The sequence below is a fragment of the Narcine bancroftii genome, chromosome 3 (assembly GCF_036971445.1).
Source record: "Narcine bancroftii isolate sNarBan1 chromosome 3, sNarBan1.hap1, whole genome shotgun sequence".
In the NCBI taxonomy this organism is placed as follows: Eukaryota; Metazoa; Chordata; class Chondrichthyes; order Torpediniformes; family Narcinidae; genus Narcine; species Narcine bancroftii.
In genome coordinates, this window is record NC_091471.1 from 24,987,004 (window position 1) to 25,010,131 (window position 23,128).

The 23,128-nt window shown below is 41.9% G+C and overlaps 1 protein-coding gene across 9 annotated transcripts in view; it reads left to right on the plus strand.

The window, feature by feature from the left end:
• ptpra (protein tyrosine phosphatase receptor type A) overlaps positions 1 to 23,128 on the plus strand; it is a 351,147-nt gene that overhangs the window by 267,046 nt on the left and 60,973 nt on the right. For all 9 annotated transcript variants that reach the window (XM_069923586.1, XM_069923588.1, XM_069923585.1 and 6 more), the window contains 4 exons: positions 3,482 to 3,601; positions 13,411 to 13,577; positions 19,505 to 19,640; positions 22,044 to 22,193. In XM_069923586.1, coding sequence (XP_069779687.1) covers positions 3,482 to 3,601; positions 13,411 to 13,577; positions 19,505 to 19,640; positions 22,044 to 22,193 — 573 coding nt within the window. The remainder of the gene's footprint in view (positions 1 to 3,481; positions 3,602 to 13,410; positions 13,578 to 19,504; positions 19,641 to 22,043; positions 22,194 to 23,128) is intronic.

Genomic DNA, 23,128 nt, shown 5'->3' on the forward strand with positions numbered 1-23,128 from the left:
GACACCCAGGAATTTGAAGGTTCTTAACCTCTCCACTACTGATTCCTCAATGAGGACTGGTTTATGCTCTCCTGGTTTTCCTTTCTTGAAGTCCACAATCATTTCCTCAGTTTTGCTGATTTTGTGTTGGAATCAATGGAATTTGTTGATACAAATGACTATGGAAGCCAAGTCATTGGGTATGTTTAAGATAGAGCTAGACAAATTCTTGATTAGGAAGGGAATTAAGGGTTAATAGGACAAGGCAAAAGAATGGGGTTAAAAAGGATAGTAAATCAGCCATGATGACATGGTGGAGTGGATTTGGTGGGCCAAATGGCCTAACTCCACTCCCATGCCTTGTGTCTTATTAACCACTCCACACTTGGATCCACCTATCGCTTCCCAGATCCTGCCTCACCCTCCCCTCACCTCTCATGGAGGCTATCTCCTCTTGATGCTCTCCATCCTTGTTGCAGGACCTTAGGCCAAAATGCCAATTGTCAATCATGCCTTTGCCTCCACATCTGCTGCCCGAGCTCCTGTGTTTCCTCTTGCAGTTTCCTTTTTGCTGCACATTCCAGCATCTGCTGTTTTGAGTCTCCAAATTGGAGAGTAAATTAATTCAGATCCTCCAGATGCTGAATAGCAGGCATAATGGTCTAATGTAGGCTTGACTGTTCTCTGTATTTTTCCTTTGGTATTTAAGTTTGTCACAAAATACCAAATACAGTAAGAAGGGCTCTTCTGCGAATGGATGAACAGTTTTGTATTGCATTGGAAGCAGCCATGTAAAGAGCATAATTTACAGAGTACAAGATTACAATGAAAAGGAAGATCAATTAGCACCAAGCAAGGGCAGTATGTGAGCACTGTAATGAGGTTCATTCAGAAGGCTGCAGGGAAGAAGCTACAATAGGTGCAGGAGTAGGCCATTTGGCCCTTCAAGCCAGCACTACCATTCACATGGCTGATCACCCACAATCAGTACCCCATTCCTGCCTTCTCCCTATATCCCTTGACTCTGCTATCTTTAAGAGCTCTATCTAACTCTTTCTAGAAAGCTTCCGGAGAATTGGCCTCCTCTACCTTCTGAGGCAGATTGTTTCTTCATTGGCTGCTGTACCTGCATGCTTACTTTCATTAACTGATGTACAAGTATACCTAGATCTCGTTCTACTTCCCCTTTTCCTAACTTGACACCATTCAGATAGTAATCTGCCTTCCTGTTCTTGCCACCTCACATTTATCCACATTGTCCACTCACCCAACCTATCCAAGTCATCTGAATTCTCCTAACATCCTCCTCACATTTCACACTGCCACCCAGCTTCGCATCATCTGGAAATTTGCTAATGTTACTTTTAATCCCTTCATCTAAATGATCACTATATATTGTAAATAGCTGCAGTCCCAGCACCGAGCCTTGTAGTACCTCACTAGTCACCGCCTGCCGTTCTGAAAGGGACCCATTAATCCCTACTCTTTGTTTCCTGTCTGCCAACCAATTTTCTATCCTTGTCAGTACCCTGCCCCCAATATCATGTGCTCTAATTTTGCCCATCATTCTCTTGTGTGGGACCTTATCAAAGGCTTTCTGAAAGTCCAGGTACACTACATCCACTGGCTCTCCCATGTCCATTTTCATAGATACATTCTCAAAAAATTCCAGAAGATTACTCAAGCATGATTTCCCCTTAGTATATCCATGTAGACTTGGACCAATCCTGTTACTGCTATCCAAATGTGCCGCTATTTCATCTTTTATAAGTGACTCCAGCATCTTCCCCAGCACTGATGTCAGGCTAACTGGTCTATAATTCCCTTTTTTCTCTCTCCCTCCTTTCTTAAAAAGTGAGACAACTTTAACCCTGTTGGTACATGCTTTCATAATCTTAAGTCTTTATCACAAAGGAAGGGGGGAAGAAAGATGATGACCGGGGTTTGATGGCTCTTCCAGCATGTTGGCTGTCTTTCTCAGGCAGTAGGAGATATATCTGGTCCTTGGAGGGAAGGGATGTTTGCATGAGGTTCTGAGCTGCTTTCACGTTCTTCCGTAGTTTCTTCTGGTCTTAAGCAGAGCAGATCCCATACATAGCACACTAATGTATCCAGTTAGTATTCTATCATTGGTAGTCTTTATATATCATAAGTGGAGACATGAAGCTATCTACTCTTTTGACTTCTATGCCATGATATAGACATGAGTGTGGACTCTTTCTCTGCCCCTTAAGTCAATTGTTGTCTTCTTGAGAGAGAGAGAGAGAGAGATTGTTATCTTGATGTCATGCCACTGGACTTTCAATCTCTTTCCTGGTTTTTGACTCATTGATATTTGATTCCTGACCCACCACTGTGGTGTGGGCTGGCAAATTTAACAATGACGATGGAATGATATTTAGCTGTACAGTCATGAGTGTAGAGAAATTGTAGAAGGGGGAGAGATGTTACCCATCTTCTCAGATTGTGGACTGCTAGGAAGTCTAGGATCCTGTTGCAGGGAGGGAGCACTGAGTAGTAAATCTAGATAAATTTCGGAATGAGTTTGCTTGGGTCTGTGGTATTGAAGGTAGTCCTAAACTCTATGAGCAGTAATCTGACATGCATGTCTTGACATCTAAATGTTCTGGGGCTGAGGGGAGAGCTAGGGAGCTGGCATTTGCTCTGGATCTGTTTAGCCGATAGGGAAGTTGAAGTTGGTTAAGGTTGGCTAGTAAGCTGGATTTTATGTGAGCTATGACCGGCCTCAAGATGGTGGATGTCAAAGCTACAAGTTAATATTCATTTAGACCTGATATTAAGCATTTCTTTGAAACTGGTGTGATTGTAGCCTCCTTGAAGCAAGTGAGGTTTTTAGACTGTTAGAGGGAGAGATTAAAGATGTGTATAAGTACATTTTCAGATTTATTGTCAGCGTACATACATGACATCACACAACTCTGAGATTCTTTTACCTGCGGGTGAGGCAGAATTATCACTTATTGGTGGTGCAAAAAAAGGACACAAAGTCTACATGTAAACAAATATAAATTTAAACAATCTGACTGTGCAATACTGAGAAAAAAAATCAATAAAGTACAAATGTAAGAGTCCTTCAATGTGTCCCTGGTTCAGTTTGTTGTTGAGGAGTCTGATGGTGGAGGGATAGCAGCTGTTCCTGAACCTGGTGGCGCGAGTCTTGTTGATCTGCGTAGGCACTCTGGATGTGTCCTGGGATTCTTTAATGGCCACTTGTTTTCTGTGGGTTCACACACTGGAAGGCCACCCTGACCTCAGAAACAGTGAACATGGATGTAACATGTAACATGGATGCTTGCAGTAATTGATGTTCATAGATATCTTCTGACACATAGCACAGCTCATTGGTATCTATTGGCTCTGGTGTTTGTAAGAAGTACCTCTGCCACATACAACTCTTTTGGCAATGGTTAAAGTGGTACCATGCCTTTTGCTTTGAGAATGAGTCATCTGAGCACTGTAAATGCTCTGATTTATCTTGCAGTGCAAATGTGCCCAGTACTGGCCAGACCAGGGTTGTTGGACATATGGGAACATTCGAGTTTCAGTGGAAGACATGATGGTGTTGGTGGATTACACTATTCGCAAGTTCTGTATTCAACAAGTAAGTCTTTCTTGCTCTCTATGTTTGTTTGGCTCTGCAGTGAAAATATTTGAAAATAAAGTTTTTTTTCAGTGGCTTATTTGAGTTTTGATTTATTTTTAAAACATTGTGGCAGGATAAGGTATTCAAATTCACAAAAAAATTTCTACAAGTCTACATCAATCCAATTAAGCCATTAGCAGTGACTTCTCTTGGCTCTTCATTCCTTCATCTGATGGAATCAAAAATTGTTATGGAATTCAAGCAGGCCACTCACCACATCATGCTGTAAGGGCATGACATGGATCGATGCTGGAACCGCTGTTGTTTGTTATTTACATTAACAATCTTGATGGCATTGCAGTTATCAATTTGCAAATTACACCAAAATTGGTGGTGTGGAAGGATATCTCAGTTCACAGCAGGATATGGATCCATTGGGAAGGTAGGTCAGGGAGTGGCAAATGGAATTTAACTCTAGTAAGATGTTGTACTTTGGTAAATCAACCCAGCCTAATACATACACTTCAGTTGGTTGTTTTTCCAGACTCTTTTGTGTAGTCTTCCAAAGGCGCTATTTGCCTTGGCGAGTCTGTTGTCTATCTCATTGTCGATCCTTGCATCTGATGAAATGGTGCAGGCGAGATAGGTAAACTGGTTGACCGTTTTGAGTTTTGTGTGCCCGATGGAGATGTGGGGGGGCTGGTAATCATGGTGGGGAGCTGGCTGATGGAGGACCTCAGTTTTCTTCAGGCTGACTTCCAGGCCAAACATTCTGGCAGTTTCCGCAAAGCAGGACGTCAAGCGCTGAAGAGCTGGCTCTGAATGGGCAACTAAAGCGGCATCGTCTGCAAAGAGTAGTTCACGGACAAGTTTCTCTTGTGTCTTGGTGTGGGCTTGCAGGCGCCTCAGATTGAAGAGACTGCCATCCGTGCGGTACCGGATGTAAACAGCGTCTTCATTGTTGGGGTCTTTCATGGCTTGGTTCAGCATCATGCTGAAGAAGATTGAAAAGAGGGTTGGTGCCAGAACACAGCCTTGCTTCACGCCATTGTTAATGGAGAAGGGTTCAGAGAGCTCATTGCTGTATCTGACCCAACCTTGTTGGTTTTCGTGCAGTTGGATAATCATGTTGAGGAACTTTGGGGGACATCCGATGCGCTCTAGTATTTGCCAAAGCCCTTTCCTGCTCACGGTGTCGAAGGCTTTGGTGAGGTCAACAAAGGTGATGTAGAGTCCTTTGTTTTGTTCTCTGCATTTTTCTTGGAGCTGTCTGATGGCAAAGACCATGTCAGTAGTTCCTCTGTTTGCGCGAAAGCCGCACTGTGATTCTGGGAGAATATTCTCGGCGACACTAGGTATTATTCTATTTAGTAGAATCCTAGCGAAGATTTTGCCTGCAATGGAGAGCGTATACAGAGCCGTTGTCATACCCACACTCCTGTTCGGCTCCGAATCATGGGTCCTCTACCGGCACCACCTACGGCTCCTAGAACGCTTCCACCAGCGTTGTCTCCGCTCCATCCTCAACATCCATTGGAGCGCTTACATCCCTAACGTCGAAGTACTCGAGATGGCAGAGGTCGACAGCATCGAGTCCACGCTGCTGAAGATCCAGCTGCGCTGGATGGGTCACGTCTCCAGAATGGAGGACCATCGCCTTCCCAAGATCGTGTTATATGGCGAGCTCTCCACTGGCCACCGTGACAGAGGTGCACCAAAGAAAAGGTACAAGGACTGCCTAAAGAAATCTCTTGGCGCCTGCCACATTGACCACCGCCAGTGGGCTGATATCGCCTCAAACCGTGCATCTTGGCGCCTCACAGTTTGGCGGGCAGCAACCTCCTTTGTAGAAGACCGCAGAGCCTACCTCACTGACAAAAGGCAAAGGAGGAAAAACCCAACACCCAACCCCAACCCACCAATTTTCCCCTGCAACCGCTGCAATCGTGTCTGCCTGTCCCGCATCGGACTTGTCAGCCACAAACGAGCCTGCAGCTGACGTGGACTTTTTACCCCCTCCATAAATCTTCGTCCGTGAAGCCAAGCCAAAGAAGAAGAATACATACACAGAAAATGGCAGGAGCCTAGAGAGTGTTGGAGAGAAAATTTATAGGGATGTTACCAGAACTTAAAGAACTGAGTTGCAGGGAAAGGTTAAATGGTTAGGACTTTATTACCTGGATTATAGAAGAATGAGGGGAGGTTTGCTAGAGGTGTGCAAAATTATCTTGGTGTAGATGAGTAAATGCAAGCAGGCATTTTTCACTGAGGTTAGGAGAGCTAAAATCTAGAAGGCATGGGTTAGGGATAAAAGAGGAAAAGTTTAAAGTGAACATTAGGGAGAACTACTTCATTCAGAAAGTGGTGCGAGTCTAGAGTGTGCTGCTAGCTAAATATTGACATTTAAGAAAAATATGGGCAGGTCTGTGGATAGGAGGGGCCTGGAGGGATGTGGTGCAGGTCAGTGGGACTAGGCAAAAATAATAGTTTGGCACAGACAAGAAGGACCAAGGGGTCTGTTTCTGTGCAGTAGAGTTCTGTGATTCTAGAACTGAAAGATCTAGGGGTACAGCTGCATCATTCTATAAAAATGGTGACAGGTGGACAGGGTGGTGAAGAAGACATTTGGCTATTCACCTTCATTGGCAGGTTACTGAGTCCAACAGTTTGTACTTCATGATTCGGCTACAGAAGGCATTGGTGAGATCATACTTGGAGTACTGTGTGCAGTTCTGATTGCCCAGCTATCGGAATGAAAAGATGGGTCATTATTCCTGTATTCAAGGCTGAGTGGTGACTTGAGAGAGTTTATAAAATCATGAGGGTATGGATAAAGTGAATACTCAGAGTATTTCCCAGGGTAGACGATTCAATGCATCCCTCAAGGTCACTGCACTATGGGATGCTGGGCTTCATTATTAGGGGGATTGAATTCAGGGGTAGAGAAGTCGTGTGGCAATCTACAAATCTCTGGTGAGACCACACTTAGTATTGTGTTTAATTTTGGTCACCTCATGTAGGAAGAATGTGGAAGCTATGGAGAGGGTGCAGAGGTGATTTACCAGGATGTTGCCTAGATTGGAAGTCTTATGAGGCAAGGTTACCAGAGCTGGGACTTTTCACTTTGGAGCTTATAAAGATGGGAGGAGATTTGATAGAGGTCTACAAGATTATGAGGGGCCTAGATAGGGTGGACAGCCAGCACCTGTTTCCCAGGGCAGGATCAGCAAACACCAGAGGACATATATACAAAGTTAAGGGAGGGAAGTTCAGGGGAGACATCAGGGGTAGGTTTTTTACACAAGAGTTGTGGGTGCCTGGAATGCCTTGTCAGGGATGGTGGTGGAGACTGAATCACTGCGGGCATTTAAAGGACACAGACACATGGATGAAAGAAAAATAGAGGGTTATGGCATAGGAAGTGTTTAGTACCTTTTTTAAGGAAGGAATATATTTTAAGGAAGGAATAATCAACATGATTATCCAACTGCACGAAAACCAACAAGGTCGGGTCAGATACAGCAATGAGCTCTCTGAACCCTTCTCCATTAACAATGGTGTGAAGCAAGGCTGTGTTCTCGCACCAACCCTCTTTTCAATCTTCTTCAGCATGATGCTGAACCAAGCCATGAAAGACCCCAACAATGAAGACGCTGTTTACATCCGGTACCGCACGGATGGCAGTCTCTTCAATCTGAGGCGCCTGCAAGCTCACACCAAGACACAAGAGAAACTTGTCCGTGAACTACTCTTTGCAGATGATGCCGCTTTAGTTGCCCATTCAGAGCCAGCTCTTCAGCGCTTGACGTCCTGCTTTGCGGAAACTGCCAGAATGTTTGGCCTGGAAGTCAGCCTGAAGAAAACTGAGGTCCTCCATCAGCCAGCTCCCCACCATGACTACCAGCCCCCCCACATCTCCATCGGGCACACAAACTCAAAACGGTCAACCAGTTTACCTATCTCGGCTGCACCATTTCATCAGATGCAAGGATCGACAATGAGATAGACAACAGATTCGCCAAGGCAAATAGCGCCTTTGGAAGACTACACAAAAGAGTCTGGAAAAACAACCAACTGAAAAACCTCACAAAGATAAGCGTATACAGAGCCGTTGTCATACCCACACTCCTGTTCGGCTCCGAATCATGGGTCCTCTACCGGCACCACCTACGGCTCCTAGAACGCTTCCACCAGCGTTGTCTCTGCTCCATCCTCAACATCCATTGGAGCGCTTACACCCCTAACGTCGAAGTACTCGAGATGGCAGAGGTCGACAGCATCGAGTCCACGCTGCTGAAGATCCAGCTGCGCTGGATGGGTCACGTCTCCAGAATGGAGGACCATCGCCTTCCCAAGATCGTGTTGTATGGCGAGCTCTCCACTGGCCACCGTGACAGAGGTGCACCAAAGAAAAGGTACAAGGACTGCCTAAAGAAATCTCTTGGTGCCTGCCACATTGACCACCGCCAGTGGGCTGATAACGCCTCAAACCGTGCATCTTGGCGCCTCACAGTTTGGCGGGCTGCAACCTCCTTTGAAGAAGACCGCAGAGCCCACCTCACTGACAAAAGGCAAAGGAGGAAAAACCCAACACCCAACCAACCAATTTTCCCTTGCAACCGCTGCAATCGTGTCTGCCTGTCCCGCATCGGACTTGTCAGCCACAAACGAGCCTGCAGCTGACGTGGACTTTTTACCCCCTCCATAAATCTTCGTCCGCGAAGCCAAGCTAAAGAAGAAGAAGAAGATATGGGTCGGCCTAACATCAAGGGCCGAAGGGCCTGTACTGTGCTGCATTGTTTTATAAAGAGCTTAGAATGGTATTGAATAAACACAGGCAAATGGGGCATGCCCAGAATGCCAATTTGGTCAGCATGAACAAGTTGGGCCAATATGCCTATTCTTTGCCTTATGACTTTCACTTGATTAACAAAGGTTTTTCAGTTTCATATATACTTCTGAGTTTTGAAATCTCAGGAGGTATAGTTATGCCAATAAAGATCATTGCCCGTTGTACTTGCAGCTGCTCTTGTTTGCATGTACCATTGTCTTAAGTGTTTACTGAAATAAAATATACACAATGACCTAATTGACTGGTGGTTATTGGTTGCAGCAGAGTGTTACAGATGAATCAACTTTTGATGAAAACATGTGATTGTTAAGGCATCATGGCCTGTTTCTGCTCCATATATGGTTATATGGTTAAGACTTGAACAAAAGAGGGGTAATATATCTTCTGGAAATGTCATATATTCAAGTAAAAACACACAGAGGTGCAAGAGGAACTTAGCTGGTGTCGCAGGATCCATAAGAAGGAACGATAAATTACCGACAGAGTCTGCAGACTTCCTCAATTAACTCCAGGCCAGACAGAACCTGCAAATTTACAAATTTTCTTGTGGAGACAGCAACTGCAAGTATTATGATGGCAATTTTTTTTTTCCCCAAAGGAGCTGAACCAAATTGTTGAGAAAGATGGCTACTCTCCTGACCAAGTGCTTACCATGGATAAAATTGGGATCTTTTGAAAGTTCATCTCAAGAGATGAGAAAACTGTTTAAAACTTCAATGGGTCCTTATTCATTTCCTTGGAGGGATTGCAAGAGGTTGACCATAAACTTGAGCCTTGATTAATCAACCACTCAGAGAATCGGAGGACTTAGAAGGGATATTTAAGAGACAATTTTTCAGTAGTATGTTAACCAAACAAGAAAACCTAAATGACTACGCTGCTGTTCCATTCATCTCTCAACATTTATCTCCCCTTATCTATCAGTATTGTTGGGAATAAATTGGACATCTGGTTACAACTGAGAGTGTGACCTTCCCCCAGCAGCATTTCATTGTTACAACCCATGGAGCAGGGAGCTCTATGGTATTGAGCAGCAATGGCAAATCCACCATTCAGTGTGGAAGAATTACAATATGCAGGTAGCCGTAGACCACATCAGTACCCTTAGGATGATGTGCCAATGCAACAGTGAATGCTGTATGGAGGAATCTGGCTAGAATTGTGTCTGTGACTTGCATGACTTTACAATCTAGAATAAATCTGCAAGAGACATTGTTCATTTGGATAAAAGACTGGGTTTAATGGGGAAGACCAAGATGATAAGACATAATTAGTATAAATACTTGAACAAAGGACTTACAAATGAGAATCTGTTAGAGCTTGAGCCGCAATGTTAAAAGGAGCAAAAAGTTAAATGCAGAGTGAATTAGGAACAATTAAGCCTATGGGCCCGCTTTGCTTTTCATATAACCATATAACAATTACAGCACGGAAACAGGCCAATTTGGCCCTTCTAGTCCGCACTGATCCGAGTACCCTCCTCTAATCCCACTTACCAGCACTCTGCCCATATCCCTCCATCCCCCTCCCATCCATATACTTATCCAACTCTTTCTTAAATGACAAAATTGACCCTGCCTCCACCACCTTTCCCGGAAGCCCATTCCACACAATCAGATCATAGCCAATAGGATTTGGTACATCAATCCTTTCTACTCATGGTGATCTTTCACCTCACCCCAACCTTCATTGGTTTATAAAGTACCTGCCTGAAAAAAGGCTCTGCTTACACCAGTGTCTGAGGAAGTGAGTTCCATTTAACCTTGGAAACATTGACCTCATTTGTCTTAAATGGGTGAATCCTTAATGTGCAACAATGACTTCTTTGTTCTAGATTCTCCTATGAGTAAACATCCTGTCCACATCCACCATGTCTGGGCCCCTTTGAATATTATATTTTTCATGCAGCCCACCCTTCTGAATTCTAACCTATCCTACCTTTCTTCATATGTCACTTGTTGATTTCATCGATTAGTAAATGATTTGTAGACTGTTTGTATCCCATTCAAATCTTAAATGAAACTAAAACTACAGTATTGCAGATGAGATCACATCAATGCCTTGTATTCAAGGTTAGACTATCAATTAACAGGCTTTCAAAGATAACAGGCAATGTCAGGTAAGGCTATTTAACACTCCTCTACCAGTGATATATTCCTCAAGAATGGTACAGATTCCATCAGACACTTGTTATCGGAATTGGTGCATTGGTATCTGGCCCGAGCGAGGTTAAGACTCAAGACAGTTCAATCATAAGTAGGGGTAAAGTATGGGAGGGGAGTTTAGTGAAGAGAGAATGGGAGGGCAGGGTGTGGTGTCTGGTTCGATATGCCTTCAGCAGGGGAATCAGAAAGGAGAAGAAGAGGGACAGTAAGAGCTGTAGTTGGATGGAAACAAGTGGTACCTGTGTGACACAGTGGGGTATTGAAAATACAGGAGTAACGCTAGTCCTATAAAAATTGAAAAATAATGTGTAAATATTGACGAACGCCTAGAATGATTTTTCTGTTTATTGCCATCTAGAGACAATTCAATACTGGATCTCCTTTCGGGAAACAAGACAGGACAGGTGACAGAAGTATGTGTAGGGGATCATTTTGGGTCCAGTGATCATAATGCCATTAGTTTCAAGTTAATTGTGGAGAAGGATAGGTCTGGGTCTCGGGCTGAGATTTAAATTGGAACAAGGGTAATCTTGAAATGAGAAAGGATCTAGAATGCATGGATTGGGATAAGTTGTGTTCAGGCAAGGACATGTGAGGTAAGTGGAGGAACTTAAAAAGTGAAATTTGGAAAGTACCCATTTTGTATGTAACTGTCAGGATGAAATGCAAGGTTAGCAGGTATAGAGAACCTTGGTTTTTGAGGGATATTGGGGATCTGGTTCAGAAAAAGAGAGAGGTATTTAGAGTGTATAGGCAACATGGAGCAAATGAGGTACTTGAGGAGTATAAAAAATGCAAGAAAAACTTCATGAATTAAATCAGGAAGGCAAAAAAAGACTTGGTTACTTTGGCATACAATGTAAAAGAAATTCCTACAGTTTCTACAAATATATCAAGAGCACAAGGATAGTAAAGGACAAAATTGGTCCCCGTGAAGATCAGAGTGGTTGGCTTTGTATGGAGCCAAAAGAGATGGGGGAGATTTTAAATTTTTTTTTCATCAGTATTCACTCAGAAAACAGGCACAGAGTTGTAGGAAGTAGGGGAAACAAGCAGTGAGGTCATGGAATCTATACAGATTAAAGAGGAGGAAGTCCTTGCTGTCTTAAAGCAAATAAGAGTGGATAAATCCCAAGGGCCTGACAAGATATTCCCTTTGCCCTTGAGGGAGGCTAGTGTAGAAATTGCAGGGGCTCTGACAGAAATATTTAAAATGTCCTTAGCCACAGTGTGGTGCCAAAGATTGGAGAGTAACCCTGGAAATTATAGGCCAGTGAGCTAATATCAGAAGTAAGTAAATTATTGGAAACTGTTCTAAGAGATCAGATATACTGTACAATTATTTGGATAGCCAGAAACTGATTAGGGGTAGTCAACTTAGTGTTTTTCAAGGAGGTTTGCAGGAAAATTGATGAAGGGAAGACTGTGGATGTTGTGTACATGGATTTCAGTAAGGCCTTTGACAAGGTCCAAATTGGGAGGTTAGTCAGGAAGGGTTAGATGCTAGGTATTCAAGGTGAAGTACTGAACTGGATTTGACAATGGCTGGACAGGAGAAGCCAGAGAGTAGAGGTGGATGATTGGTTCTCAGACAGGCGGCTTGTGACTAGTGGTGTGCCTCAGGGACCATTGTTGTTTGTAATCTATATCAATGATCTGGATGATAATGTGGTAAATTGGGTCAGCAAGTTTGCATATGACACCTAAGATTGGAAGTGATGTGGACTGTGAAGAAGGTTTTCAAAGCTTGCAGAGGGATCTGGACCAGCTGGAAAAATAGGCTGAAAAATGGCAGATGAAATATAGTGTAAACAAGTGTGAGATCTTGCATTTTTAAAGGAGAAACAAAGAAAGGGCATACATAGTGAATGGTCGGGCACTGAGGAGTGCAGTAGAAGAGGGATCTGTGAATTCAGAAACATAGTTCCCTGGAAGTGCCCTGATAAATGGATAGGGTTGCAGAGAGCTTTTGGCATATTGGCTTTCATAATTCAAAGTATTGAATATAGTAGTTGGGATGTTATTATAAAGTTGTATAAGGCATTGGTGACGCCAAATCTGAAGTATTGTGTGCAGTTTTGTCACCTAACTACAGTAAAGATATCAACAAGACAGAAAGAGTGCAGAGAAGATTTATTAGGCTGTTGATCGGACCTCAGAAACTGAGTTACAGGGAAAGGATAAACAGGTTTTAGGATATTATTCCCTGGAGCATAGAAGAATGAGGGGAGATTTGATGGAGGTATTAAAATTGCGAGGGGGTAGACGGACTAAATGTAGATAGGCATTTTTCCACTGAGGATAGGTGAGATGCAAACCAGAGAATATGGGTTAAAAGTGAAAGAGGAAAAGTTTAGGGGGAACATGAGGGGGAATTTTTTCACACAGAGAATGGTTGGAGTGTGGAACAAGCTGGCATCTGAGGTGGTGAGTATGGCTCAATTATAAAATTTAAGAAGAATTTAGAGAGGTACATGGATGGTAGAAGTATGGAGGGCTATGGACTGGGTGCAAGTCAGTGGGACTAGGCAAAAAAAAATGATTTGGTACAGACTAGAAGGGCGAAGAGGCCTGTTTCTGTGCTATAATGTACTATGGTTCCATGTAGTGTATTAGAGACAACTTGGCCAATTAAATGAAAATTATGTTTTTATTTTTATTGCAGATGAATAAATTGCAACAGATTATTGTAAGGTTTATGTACTTTGAGCACTCTTGAATGATGGTCAACCTTTTAGTGAAGGTTGTTTGGCAGTGTTGCCTGCATGTCTTTATATTTTAATAATTCATGATTCCCTTTGTCTTTACAGGTAGGTGATGTAATGAATAAGAAGCCTCAGAGGCTGGTCACTCAATTCCATTTTACCAGTTGGCCAGATTTTGGAGTTCCATTTACTCCTATTGGAATGCTAAAATTTCTAAAGAAGGTGAAAACATGCAATCCATCCTTTGCAGGTGCAATTGTTGTGCATTGCAGGTCAGTGTCTCTTCAATACATAGTTTGGTGTAAAGAGGTCAAAACTGATCTTTTTTTTCCCCTTTTTCTTGATGTTGCACTTTAAAATGAAGCTTAGGGAGCATTTAACCCATACAAGAGTTGTATGTGTGAAATAGAACTAAAATTGAAGCAGAAAAGAAGTGTTACAATCAATAGTCACATTGAAGATTATGATGTATCAAGTTTACAACTTGAGCATCATTGGAATTTAACTATTCCATGTAACAAAAAAAACAAAGAAAATGACACCAGTTGGAACAGAGGAACAATAAAACATTGAAAGGTGCTGGTGGGAGGTGAACTAGTGACTTGATGTGGGATTAAGATGAATATTATTTCTGAGATCACGTGAACAGCAAAAACATTAGATTTTATATGAGGTTTTAACTTCTATATCAACCAGCAGAAGCAGAAGAGTTTAAGTTACTAGGCAAATGGGACTAACTTGGATGGACAACCTGGTCAGATGGGATGAGTTGGGCTGAAGAAATTGTTTGTGTAATTGTTGCTCTATGATTCTTGATTCCATAAATAAAAACCTCTTTGATAGGGGAATTTTGATTCATTGGGGTGGGGGTGGAGTGGTGGGGGGGGGGGGTGGTAATCCTAAAATTAGAGCCAAACAAAAAATTTAGAAGAGAAATCAAGGAGCACTTTCTCACAAAGCGTAGTGGAAATTTAGAAGTGTGATCCTTCCAAGAAGTGAGCTGCGAAGAAGAATCCATTGGGCTCGAGGTATTGATTTACCAATAATCTCCAGAAACAGAAGGAGTAAGAATTCTGAGGCAAGGGAGAATGTAAATTTAAACTAAGATTTGCGTGAGCTTTCATTTCTTGGCAAGAACAAGGATTTGTCCATTTTCAATTATTGGATTTTCATTTAGCATTTGATTTTGAAACATGACCCAGCACTTCCTTGTCGGAGGAAATTAAGAATTTCCCACAGAGTGTTGATCAAGTAATAGCTTCTGTCTTGTGAAGCTGAAGATATTGTGTGCACATAATATGCTAAACCTGTGTTGGAGAACACAGCATGTCACGCAGTGTTAGGGTAATCAGTGTTTTAGGCTTGACACCTGATAAAAACCCTAGACCTAAAACATTAGCTATCCTTTACTTCCTATGGATGCTGCATGACCTGCTAAGTTTTGCTGGCATGTTAATGTACTGCACTCCACACCAGCAACTGCAAACTTCATTGTTTAACTAGGAACAGAACCTTGAATACAGCCTGGGTATTCTACAACCCAAAAGCATGAATTTTCAAGTATTTAATTCCAGGTAACCCACAATCCCTCTGTTCCTTTCTCTAACTAGATCCATCCACACGTCCTATTATGCGTACCCTTTTTGGCAAAATCCCTGCTTCATCTCCCCAGAGCCCTGTTTCCCAGTTTCTTTCACTTTCCTCACATCTGCCCTTCACCTATACCTTCCAGCCACTGAGACCCAATTGTTGCCCACCATCCCCCTCACTTATCTGATTCAACTCGTCACTTTACTTCCTTATCAAATTCCATAATCTGCAGCTCTTTGTTATTTTCTTATTATCACCCAACCTCTATTGCTATCTCAGCTCTTCCTTCTCCCACCTAGCTCCATTTACCCATCAACTTTCTTCACCTGGATCCACATATCACTTAACCATCTCCTGCCTCACCCCTTCCCGTCACTTCTTTATACAGGCAATCTCTCCTCTTTACATTCTGAGGCCATAGACCGTAGGAGAACAACTAGGCAAATCAGCCCATTTAGTCGTCTCTGCCATTCAATTCATGGGTGATGTATTTTTCCTCTCCATCAAATTCTCCTGCCTTCTCCACATAACCTTTGACGCCATGCTAATCAAGGACTTATTAACCTCTACTTTAAACGTACACAACGACTTGGCCTCCATAGCTGTCGGTGGCACTGAATTTCCCAGATTCACAGCCCTCTAGCTGAAGAAATTTCTCATCTTTCAAACGATGCCCTTTTATTTTGAGGCCGTGTCCTCTGATCTTTGACTGTCATATCGCTACTGAAACTGATGCAAGGTCTCGACTCAAAACATCATCTATCCCCTGCCTCTGCAGGTGCTGCCTGACCTGCTGAGTTCCTACAACTCATTTTTTTTCATGAATCTTTTTTAGCACTTAACGTAAATGTTTAAAGCAGTGTCTGTAGATTTAGGCTTAAACACATTATGTTCTAAATGTTTGGCTTTCTGAAAACTTTCTTCACATCAGTTTTTCTCACAGCCACAGCACCTAACAAATCTAATCAAAGTGTGAAATAATTTGTAGAATTATGGAGTAAGAATATATGTGCTGAAGTAAAAACACAATGCTGGGGTAACTCAGCAGGTCAAACAGTATGCTTTCTATCACAAAGACAAAATTATAACCAACAATTTGGGCTTGAGCCCTTCATCAAGGTGTGGGCAGGTGCAGCTCAATCCCGAAACGTGTGTTATAACTTTGACTTTGCTTTAGAAAGTACCCTGTTTGACCTGCAGAGTTTGGTCAGCATTGCGTTTTTATTTCAATCATGGTGTATGCAGACTCTTCGTGTTTTACTCCCAAGTATTGAAGGAAATCAAGAAGGCAAAAAGAAGACATGATGTTGCTTTGGCAGATAATGTGACAGTAAACACGAAAGGTTTCTATAAGTATGTTAAGAGTAAAAGGATAGTAAGTGACAAACTTGGTCCCCTAGAAGATCAAAGTGGTTGTCTATATGTGGAGCCCAATGAGATGGAGGTGATCTTAAAGTTTTTTGGCATCAGTGTTTACTCAGGAAACTGGCATAGTGTATAAGGATGGAAGATAAACAAGCAGTAGTGGCATGGAACTTATAGAAATTAAAGAAGAGGATGTGTTTTTCTGCCTTACAGCGAATAAAGGTAAATAAGTCCCTCAGGCCTGACGTGATATTCCCACAGTCTTTGAGAGAGACAAGTGTAGAAATTGCAGGGGCCCTGGCAGAAATATTTAAAATACCCTTAGCCTCAGATGAGATGCTGGGAGTAGCTCATGTTGTTCCATTGTTTAAAAGAGGCTCAAAAGTAAGTTGGGAAATTACAGGCCAATGAACCTGACGTCAGAAGTGTATAAATTATTGGAGGGTGTTCTGAGAGATTGGATTTACAAGTATTTGGACAGCTGAGTGCTGATTAAGGATAGTCAGCAGGGCTTTGTGCGTGGTAGGTCATGTTTAAGAAATCTGGAATTTTTCAAGGAGATTACCAAGAAACTAGATGAAGGAAAGGCTGTAGATGTTGTCTACATGGACTTTACTAGGCCTTTGACAAGGTCCCACATGGAGGTTAGTTCAGAAGGTTCAGACACTAGGTATCCAAGAAGAGGTTACAAACTGGATTTGAATTTGGCTGAATTGGAAAAGACATAGAGTGGTACGGGATGATTGCTTCTCAGACTGGAGGCCTGCGATTAGTGGTCTGCCTCAGAGATTAGTGCTGGGATCATTGTTGTTTGTTGTCTATATCAATGATCTGGATGATAACGTGGAAAATTGGATGTGCAAATTTGCTGATGAACAGCAAGGAAGGCTTTCAAAACCTGCAGAGGGATCTGGACCAACTGGAAAAATGGGCCAGAGAATGGCAGATGGAATTTAATGCAGCCAAGTGTGAGGTATTGCATTTTGGAAGGGCAAACCAAAGTAGGACATACACATTAAATGGTAGGGCACTGAGAAGAGGGGAGGAACAAAGGGAACTGGGAATACAGTGTTACAAACTAACAACCCTTTAAATTATATTTTGGGACTAAGGGGACTTTGTTAGCACTAACACAGGAACAGCAATGGAAAATTCACCAGACAATGAGAAATTCAAAATAAGTTTTTTTTTTAATTAACTATTAACAACATAACATTTTTTTTTACTTATCTTTAAACTTAACTCTAAATTTAACCCCATTATGCACAAATGTAAAATATAAATGTGTGCGAGTAATGAAGTGCCACTCTGAAAAGTCCATTTTAAAATGAAGCTTGAAGCTCTTAAATTCTCAGTTCAGAAATAATTACAAAGTGCTTTTAAACATAACAATTCTGCCCTCTTTTCAAAAAAACAGGGAATGTAAGAATTTTCTTCCATGATGAATTCACAAACCCAGACAAAGGATAAATGAAGTAGCCATACAAAAAATAGACCCAGTAGAATTCTGTCCTCTTTTCCAAAGAGACAGTGGAGCAGTCTTCCTTATTTCAAAAGCCACTGATTCTGTGTTTCGTTTCCCTTTTCCCAGGAGCCTATTTTGGTTACTGTAACTCAGCCCTGTGTGTCACAGGGTTTTGACTTCTGTCAATTCCAAACTGAACTCTTATCAAAAATGTCTGAATTTGATAATATATTTCTCCAAATCGTGACCATTTACATCATCAATGAGTTCAGTTCCAATTCTTTAAAATCATGTGATCAGTTATCGTAATTTTAAACAGTTGCAAACCCCAGTTTCTTGTAAACCATGTGACCTTCATACCTGTCTTGTAGACAACACGGCTCCAAAAGATTATTTCACTTCTGTTTCAAAGGCTTAAGTGTATCGCTCATATGGCGCTGAGTTTCATTTCTCTTGTTTGAGGCCTTAAATGGTTTAGTTTAAAAATAGATGGCTTCAACAGTTCTTATTGAGTATTGAGATACTTCTGTTTTTAATAAAGCAAACACTCCATTGTTCTTGAATAATTGAGACCTACTTCAAATCCATTGGCTCTGTCTTTCCAAGATAAGTTGACTCCAAAAATGAACAATCTTCTCAGAAAACAATGGTTCTCTGTAAATGTGGTATGATCTGTGTGTGACTCTGTACCAGCCCACAACTAACTAAGAATACAGATACAATATTTTAACTTTCTAATTTACTTTGCTAAGATATTTTTATATATGAGAAATATAGTTTAACATTAAATTAAAGATTAATATAATTCCATTACAACAGATACAAAATTTCCTGAAAGTGGCATCAGAGGTTCACAGGATTGTAAAGAAAGATTTTGGCATCTTGGCCTTTATAAATCAAAATATTGAATATTGCAGTTGGGATGTTTTGGTGAGATTGTATAAGACATTGGTGAGGCCAAATTTGGAATATTGTGTGTAGTTTTGGTCACCTAACTACAGGAAGGATATCAGAAAGATTGAAAGAGTGTAGAGAAGATTTACTAGGATGTTGCTGGGTCTTCAGGAGTTCAGTTATAGGGAAAGATTAAACTGGTTACGGCTTTATTCCTTGGAGCATAGGGGAGATTTGATGGAGGTTTACAGAATTATGAGGGGTAAGGACAGAATAAATGTGAGTAGGTTGTTCCCATTTAGATTAGTAGAGATAAATATGAGAGAACATGGCTTTAGGGTGAAAGGGGAAAGGATTAGGGGAAACATTTAGGGGAACTTCTTCACTCAGAGTGGTGGGAGTGTGGGCTGAGTTGCCATCTGACTATGGGCTCGATCTTAAGTTTTAAGAATAAATTGGATAGATATATGGATGGGAGAGGCCTGGTGGGTTATGGACTGGGTGCAGGTCAATGGGATTAGCAAAATAATGTTTTGGCACAGACTAGAAGGGCCAAATTGCATGTGTTCTGTGGTTCTATTTGTGCTGAATCTTGCTCAGCCCAAGGAAAAATTCTGTATCGGTTTCTCATGAAGAGTATGCAATTATTCTGTTTTGCTACATTGGTGCAGAAGAAAATATGAGGTAATTATTGTACTTCAGGAATGGAAAATCTGCCACTCTATTACTCAGTCCATCTGGGATCCATGACTCTTAACTGCCTTTGAAGTGAATTGGCAATAATTGCAAGAGCCACTTGTTTGAAAGTGATTTAAGAATTTGTGTGGTTTTTAAAAATCTCTCTTTCAATAACTTTCCTTGTTAAAAATGTTTGGAAATTTTCAGTGCTGGTGTTGGTCGTACAGGCACTTTCATTGTTATCGATGCCATGTTGGATATGATGCATGCAGAGAGGAAAGTCGACGTTTTTGGGTTTGTGTCACGGATTCGAGCTCAGAGGTGTCAAATGGTTCAGACAGATGTAAGTATGAAAACTGTACAATGACTAATTAATGTTCCCTCAGTATCTTGAATCGTGTAAATGCTGAATCTGAATAGTTTGTAATAAGGAGGCAGGGGATACAGTAAATGCTGAAAATGGGGAAAGAAGATAATAGAACATTTAATGAGGAAAACCAACACTCGTTCAAAAACGAGGTTGGAAGCAGGATGGAGAAATGGATAGTTGAATTTCATATGAGAAATGTGTTAAGGTGAGAAGCACAGGGAATCCAGTATTAACAGAATTTTATAAAGGATTTTACATTTGAAAGGATTACAGGTGAGTTAAAGACAGATAAGGAAGACATTGGAAAAAAAGAGCAGCAAGAACTTTTTGATGCTAATATTTTGTAGAGGTCAGATTTGACAATTTCATGGGAGTAAATGGAAGTACATACATGGAGCACAAATTAATGGCTTATGGGGAGAGATTGGTTTAGGGGCTGTGGAGAATTATAAGTCAAGGTAAAGAAGATGTGGATAACGAGTTCAGCACGAGTGAAAGTACAAATATCTGAAAACTGAAACCTCTGAAAACCGAACATTTTTCCATGGATGTTGTCTGCACACCAAAGCTCGTGTTTGACGCCAAAAATGACCCAACGCGACCCACCCTGTCTCAATGCTTCTACCAGTCAGAGGTGCTGGGTGTCTGAGGTGCTCCTGCCCAGGAGCCCGACGGGAATTCTTTGATGCAGACGGCTGCCGGTCCCCATCACCTCCCAACTGCTGCCACTGGTCCCTGATCCTGCTGGGAGCCCAAAGCAACTTCTTCGATGTGGACAGCCACCGGTCCCCGACACCTCTCAACCACCGGCGCTGGTTCCTGACAATGGTCCCCGCTCCTTTTAGGAGCCTGAGATCCTTGCTCCTGCCCTTGAACCCAAAGACATTGAAGGAGTTTGTAAAAAGACTCCAACCTGAAGACAATGGTCACCATATTTTCAGGGGTTTAGCTTAGTTTAAGGCAGTTAATGTTTGAGGTTTTGCTGTATGTTTTACTTACAAAAATACACTAGGAATTTTATGATCTGTCTTATCTCACTTCATTTACCCCCCCACCGCCCAACACGGCCGCAACCACCCTCTTGTCCAGCAAAACCCTCCCATCCCGTTCAGTGCAGACCCTGTCCTGAGACCCTTCTAATTGGAATGTGTCTGTATTAGTGCAATTACTTTAACGTACTGTCGTTAACTATTATTCTACTATCCGTAAAATTCCGAATTCTGAAAAGTGTGTGGTCCCAAGAGTTTTGTAAATGGAAAAATTGTTTTGGTATTGGATTGGATTTGATAAAGAAGCTGTGCATGGAGTTGAGCCAGTGTTGATAGATTTGTTAAAAACATAATGCTGGAGAAACTCAGCAGGTCAGTGTTCTTTATATAGCATTTATAGATTCGTATTGGGCGTTGGTGAGACTACACCTCGAATATTATGTGCTGGTTGAATTGCCACACAACAAGAAGGATGTGATTAAATTAGAGAAAGTGCAAACCAGATTCACATAGATGTTTCTGGGACTCGAGGGCTTGAGCTGTGAAGGCAGATTAGATAGACTAGGACTGTTTTTTCTGGAACAAAAGAACCTGAGAGATCATCTTATGGATATTTATAAAATCGTGAAGAAAAGGTGAATGATCACAATCTTTTTCTCAGCAGAGGGGAGTCTGAAACTAGAGGTCATAGGTTTAAGATGAGATGGGGAAAGATTTAAAAGGGTCCTGAAAGCGAGATTTTCAACACAGTGGTGGGTATTTAGGAATCGCCAGAGAAAGTAGTAGAGGTGGGTACAATTATAGTTTAAAAGACATTTAGAACTTTGCATGGTAAGAAAGGATTAGAGGGCTGAAGGTGAATTGCAGGCAAATGTGACTAGTGCAAGAAGACTCCTTCAACATAAACGAATTGCGCTGAAGGCCCTGTTTCTATGCTGTTGATAAGTTCAGTCATGTTGTCAAAAACTACCTTTGTTGTTGCTCATTTGTATTGTGTAAGGTAAAACATCATGAGATGGGAATGTGTAAGGAGTTACCCTGTACAGGGCTGTAACAAGATGTGAATGCATCCTTGTACTTACAAGATAAGAGAGACATTGATGGATTGAGAGGCAGGAAGCTAGCAGGGAAAGGATAGCAACAGTTTTAGTCATTGGACAAGTAATGATATGATGATGTTCTAAGCACGTATCCAAGGGTATAAAAAATCACCATTTTGCTGATAACGGCAGAATGCATTCTCCGACTAACATTGTTAGTCGCAAGTGTTACAATCCGGTAATAAAGAACAAAGAACCCTGATTTCGACTCAGTCTGGTGTTTGTCTCACTCATTCATGAACAAAGCAGACCTAACAATTGTGTCAATAAACTTTGTTACATTGTAGATGCAGTACGTATTTATATACCAGGCACTACTGGAACATTATTTATATGGGGACACAGAACTGGAAGTGACTTCACTTGAAAGCCACTTGCAGAAGCTTTACAACAGAGTATCTGGAGCAGGCTGCAATGGTCTGGAGGAAGAATTCAAGGTAAGAAATGGAAACAGTACTCCATTTAGTGAATGGGACCATATTGGGAGCATGTTTTTAAAAACAATTTAGTCTTTTAATACCACTTCAAAAAAACTAATTAATCTTTCTTTTGGATAACTTTTGCTGTACTTGAAGAAAATAAAATGCATCCTGTAGGTTGTCTGGCACAAATTTCAACTGTTGGTTTAGCTAAGTCCCTATTTCCAAGGTTTCCAAATAAATATTACACATCCTGAGATCTGATCACAGTAGAGCTAGGCATTTTACTGATAGAAATTGCTTAGATTGTAGTGAGGTCGCTATGACTACAGCTAGGTTATAGTTCTTGGTTATTGCCCTAAGGTTGTAGCTCGATCCACAGGAGAAAAAAGAAGTAGAGTGTATTCGACACTGAATTTATTCAGTGCCAGCTCTGCTTTTTAATGTCAACTTAGCTGTGTTACCACCAGGGTGTGGCTTGAGCGGGCTGGCTGCTGATTGGTTACCTCGGATGCCCAGGTCCTGATTGGGCCCCCTGTGATCCACCGGCGGTGATTGGCCAGTTTCACCACTCTGCTGGCAGCCTATGGAAACGGGCGTTTGCCCGTTGCTGTGTTCGACAGCTATTTCCACGACCCCCACCCCACACCGAACTTGTGATCCAGGCACTGTTTTTAGGAGGCCGACCCCTGCGCCATGGTGTCAGGTGAGTGATGGACTTGTCAAAGACCAAGTAGGCCAGTTTCAACCAGTCGAGTGTAAAAGTCTCTTCCCTGCCGCCAATGTCCAAAACACAGGTAGAGCCGTTGTGTCTGAAGACATGGTATGGCCCCTCATAAGGCCACTGTAGAGGTGGCCAGTGAGCCCTATGCCGAACAAACGCATATTTACAGTCAATAAAGTTCTTTGGGACGTAAGTGAAGGGTTGGCTGTGAGGTCTAGGTTTAGCGGGG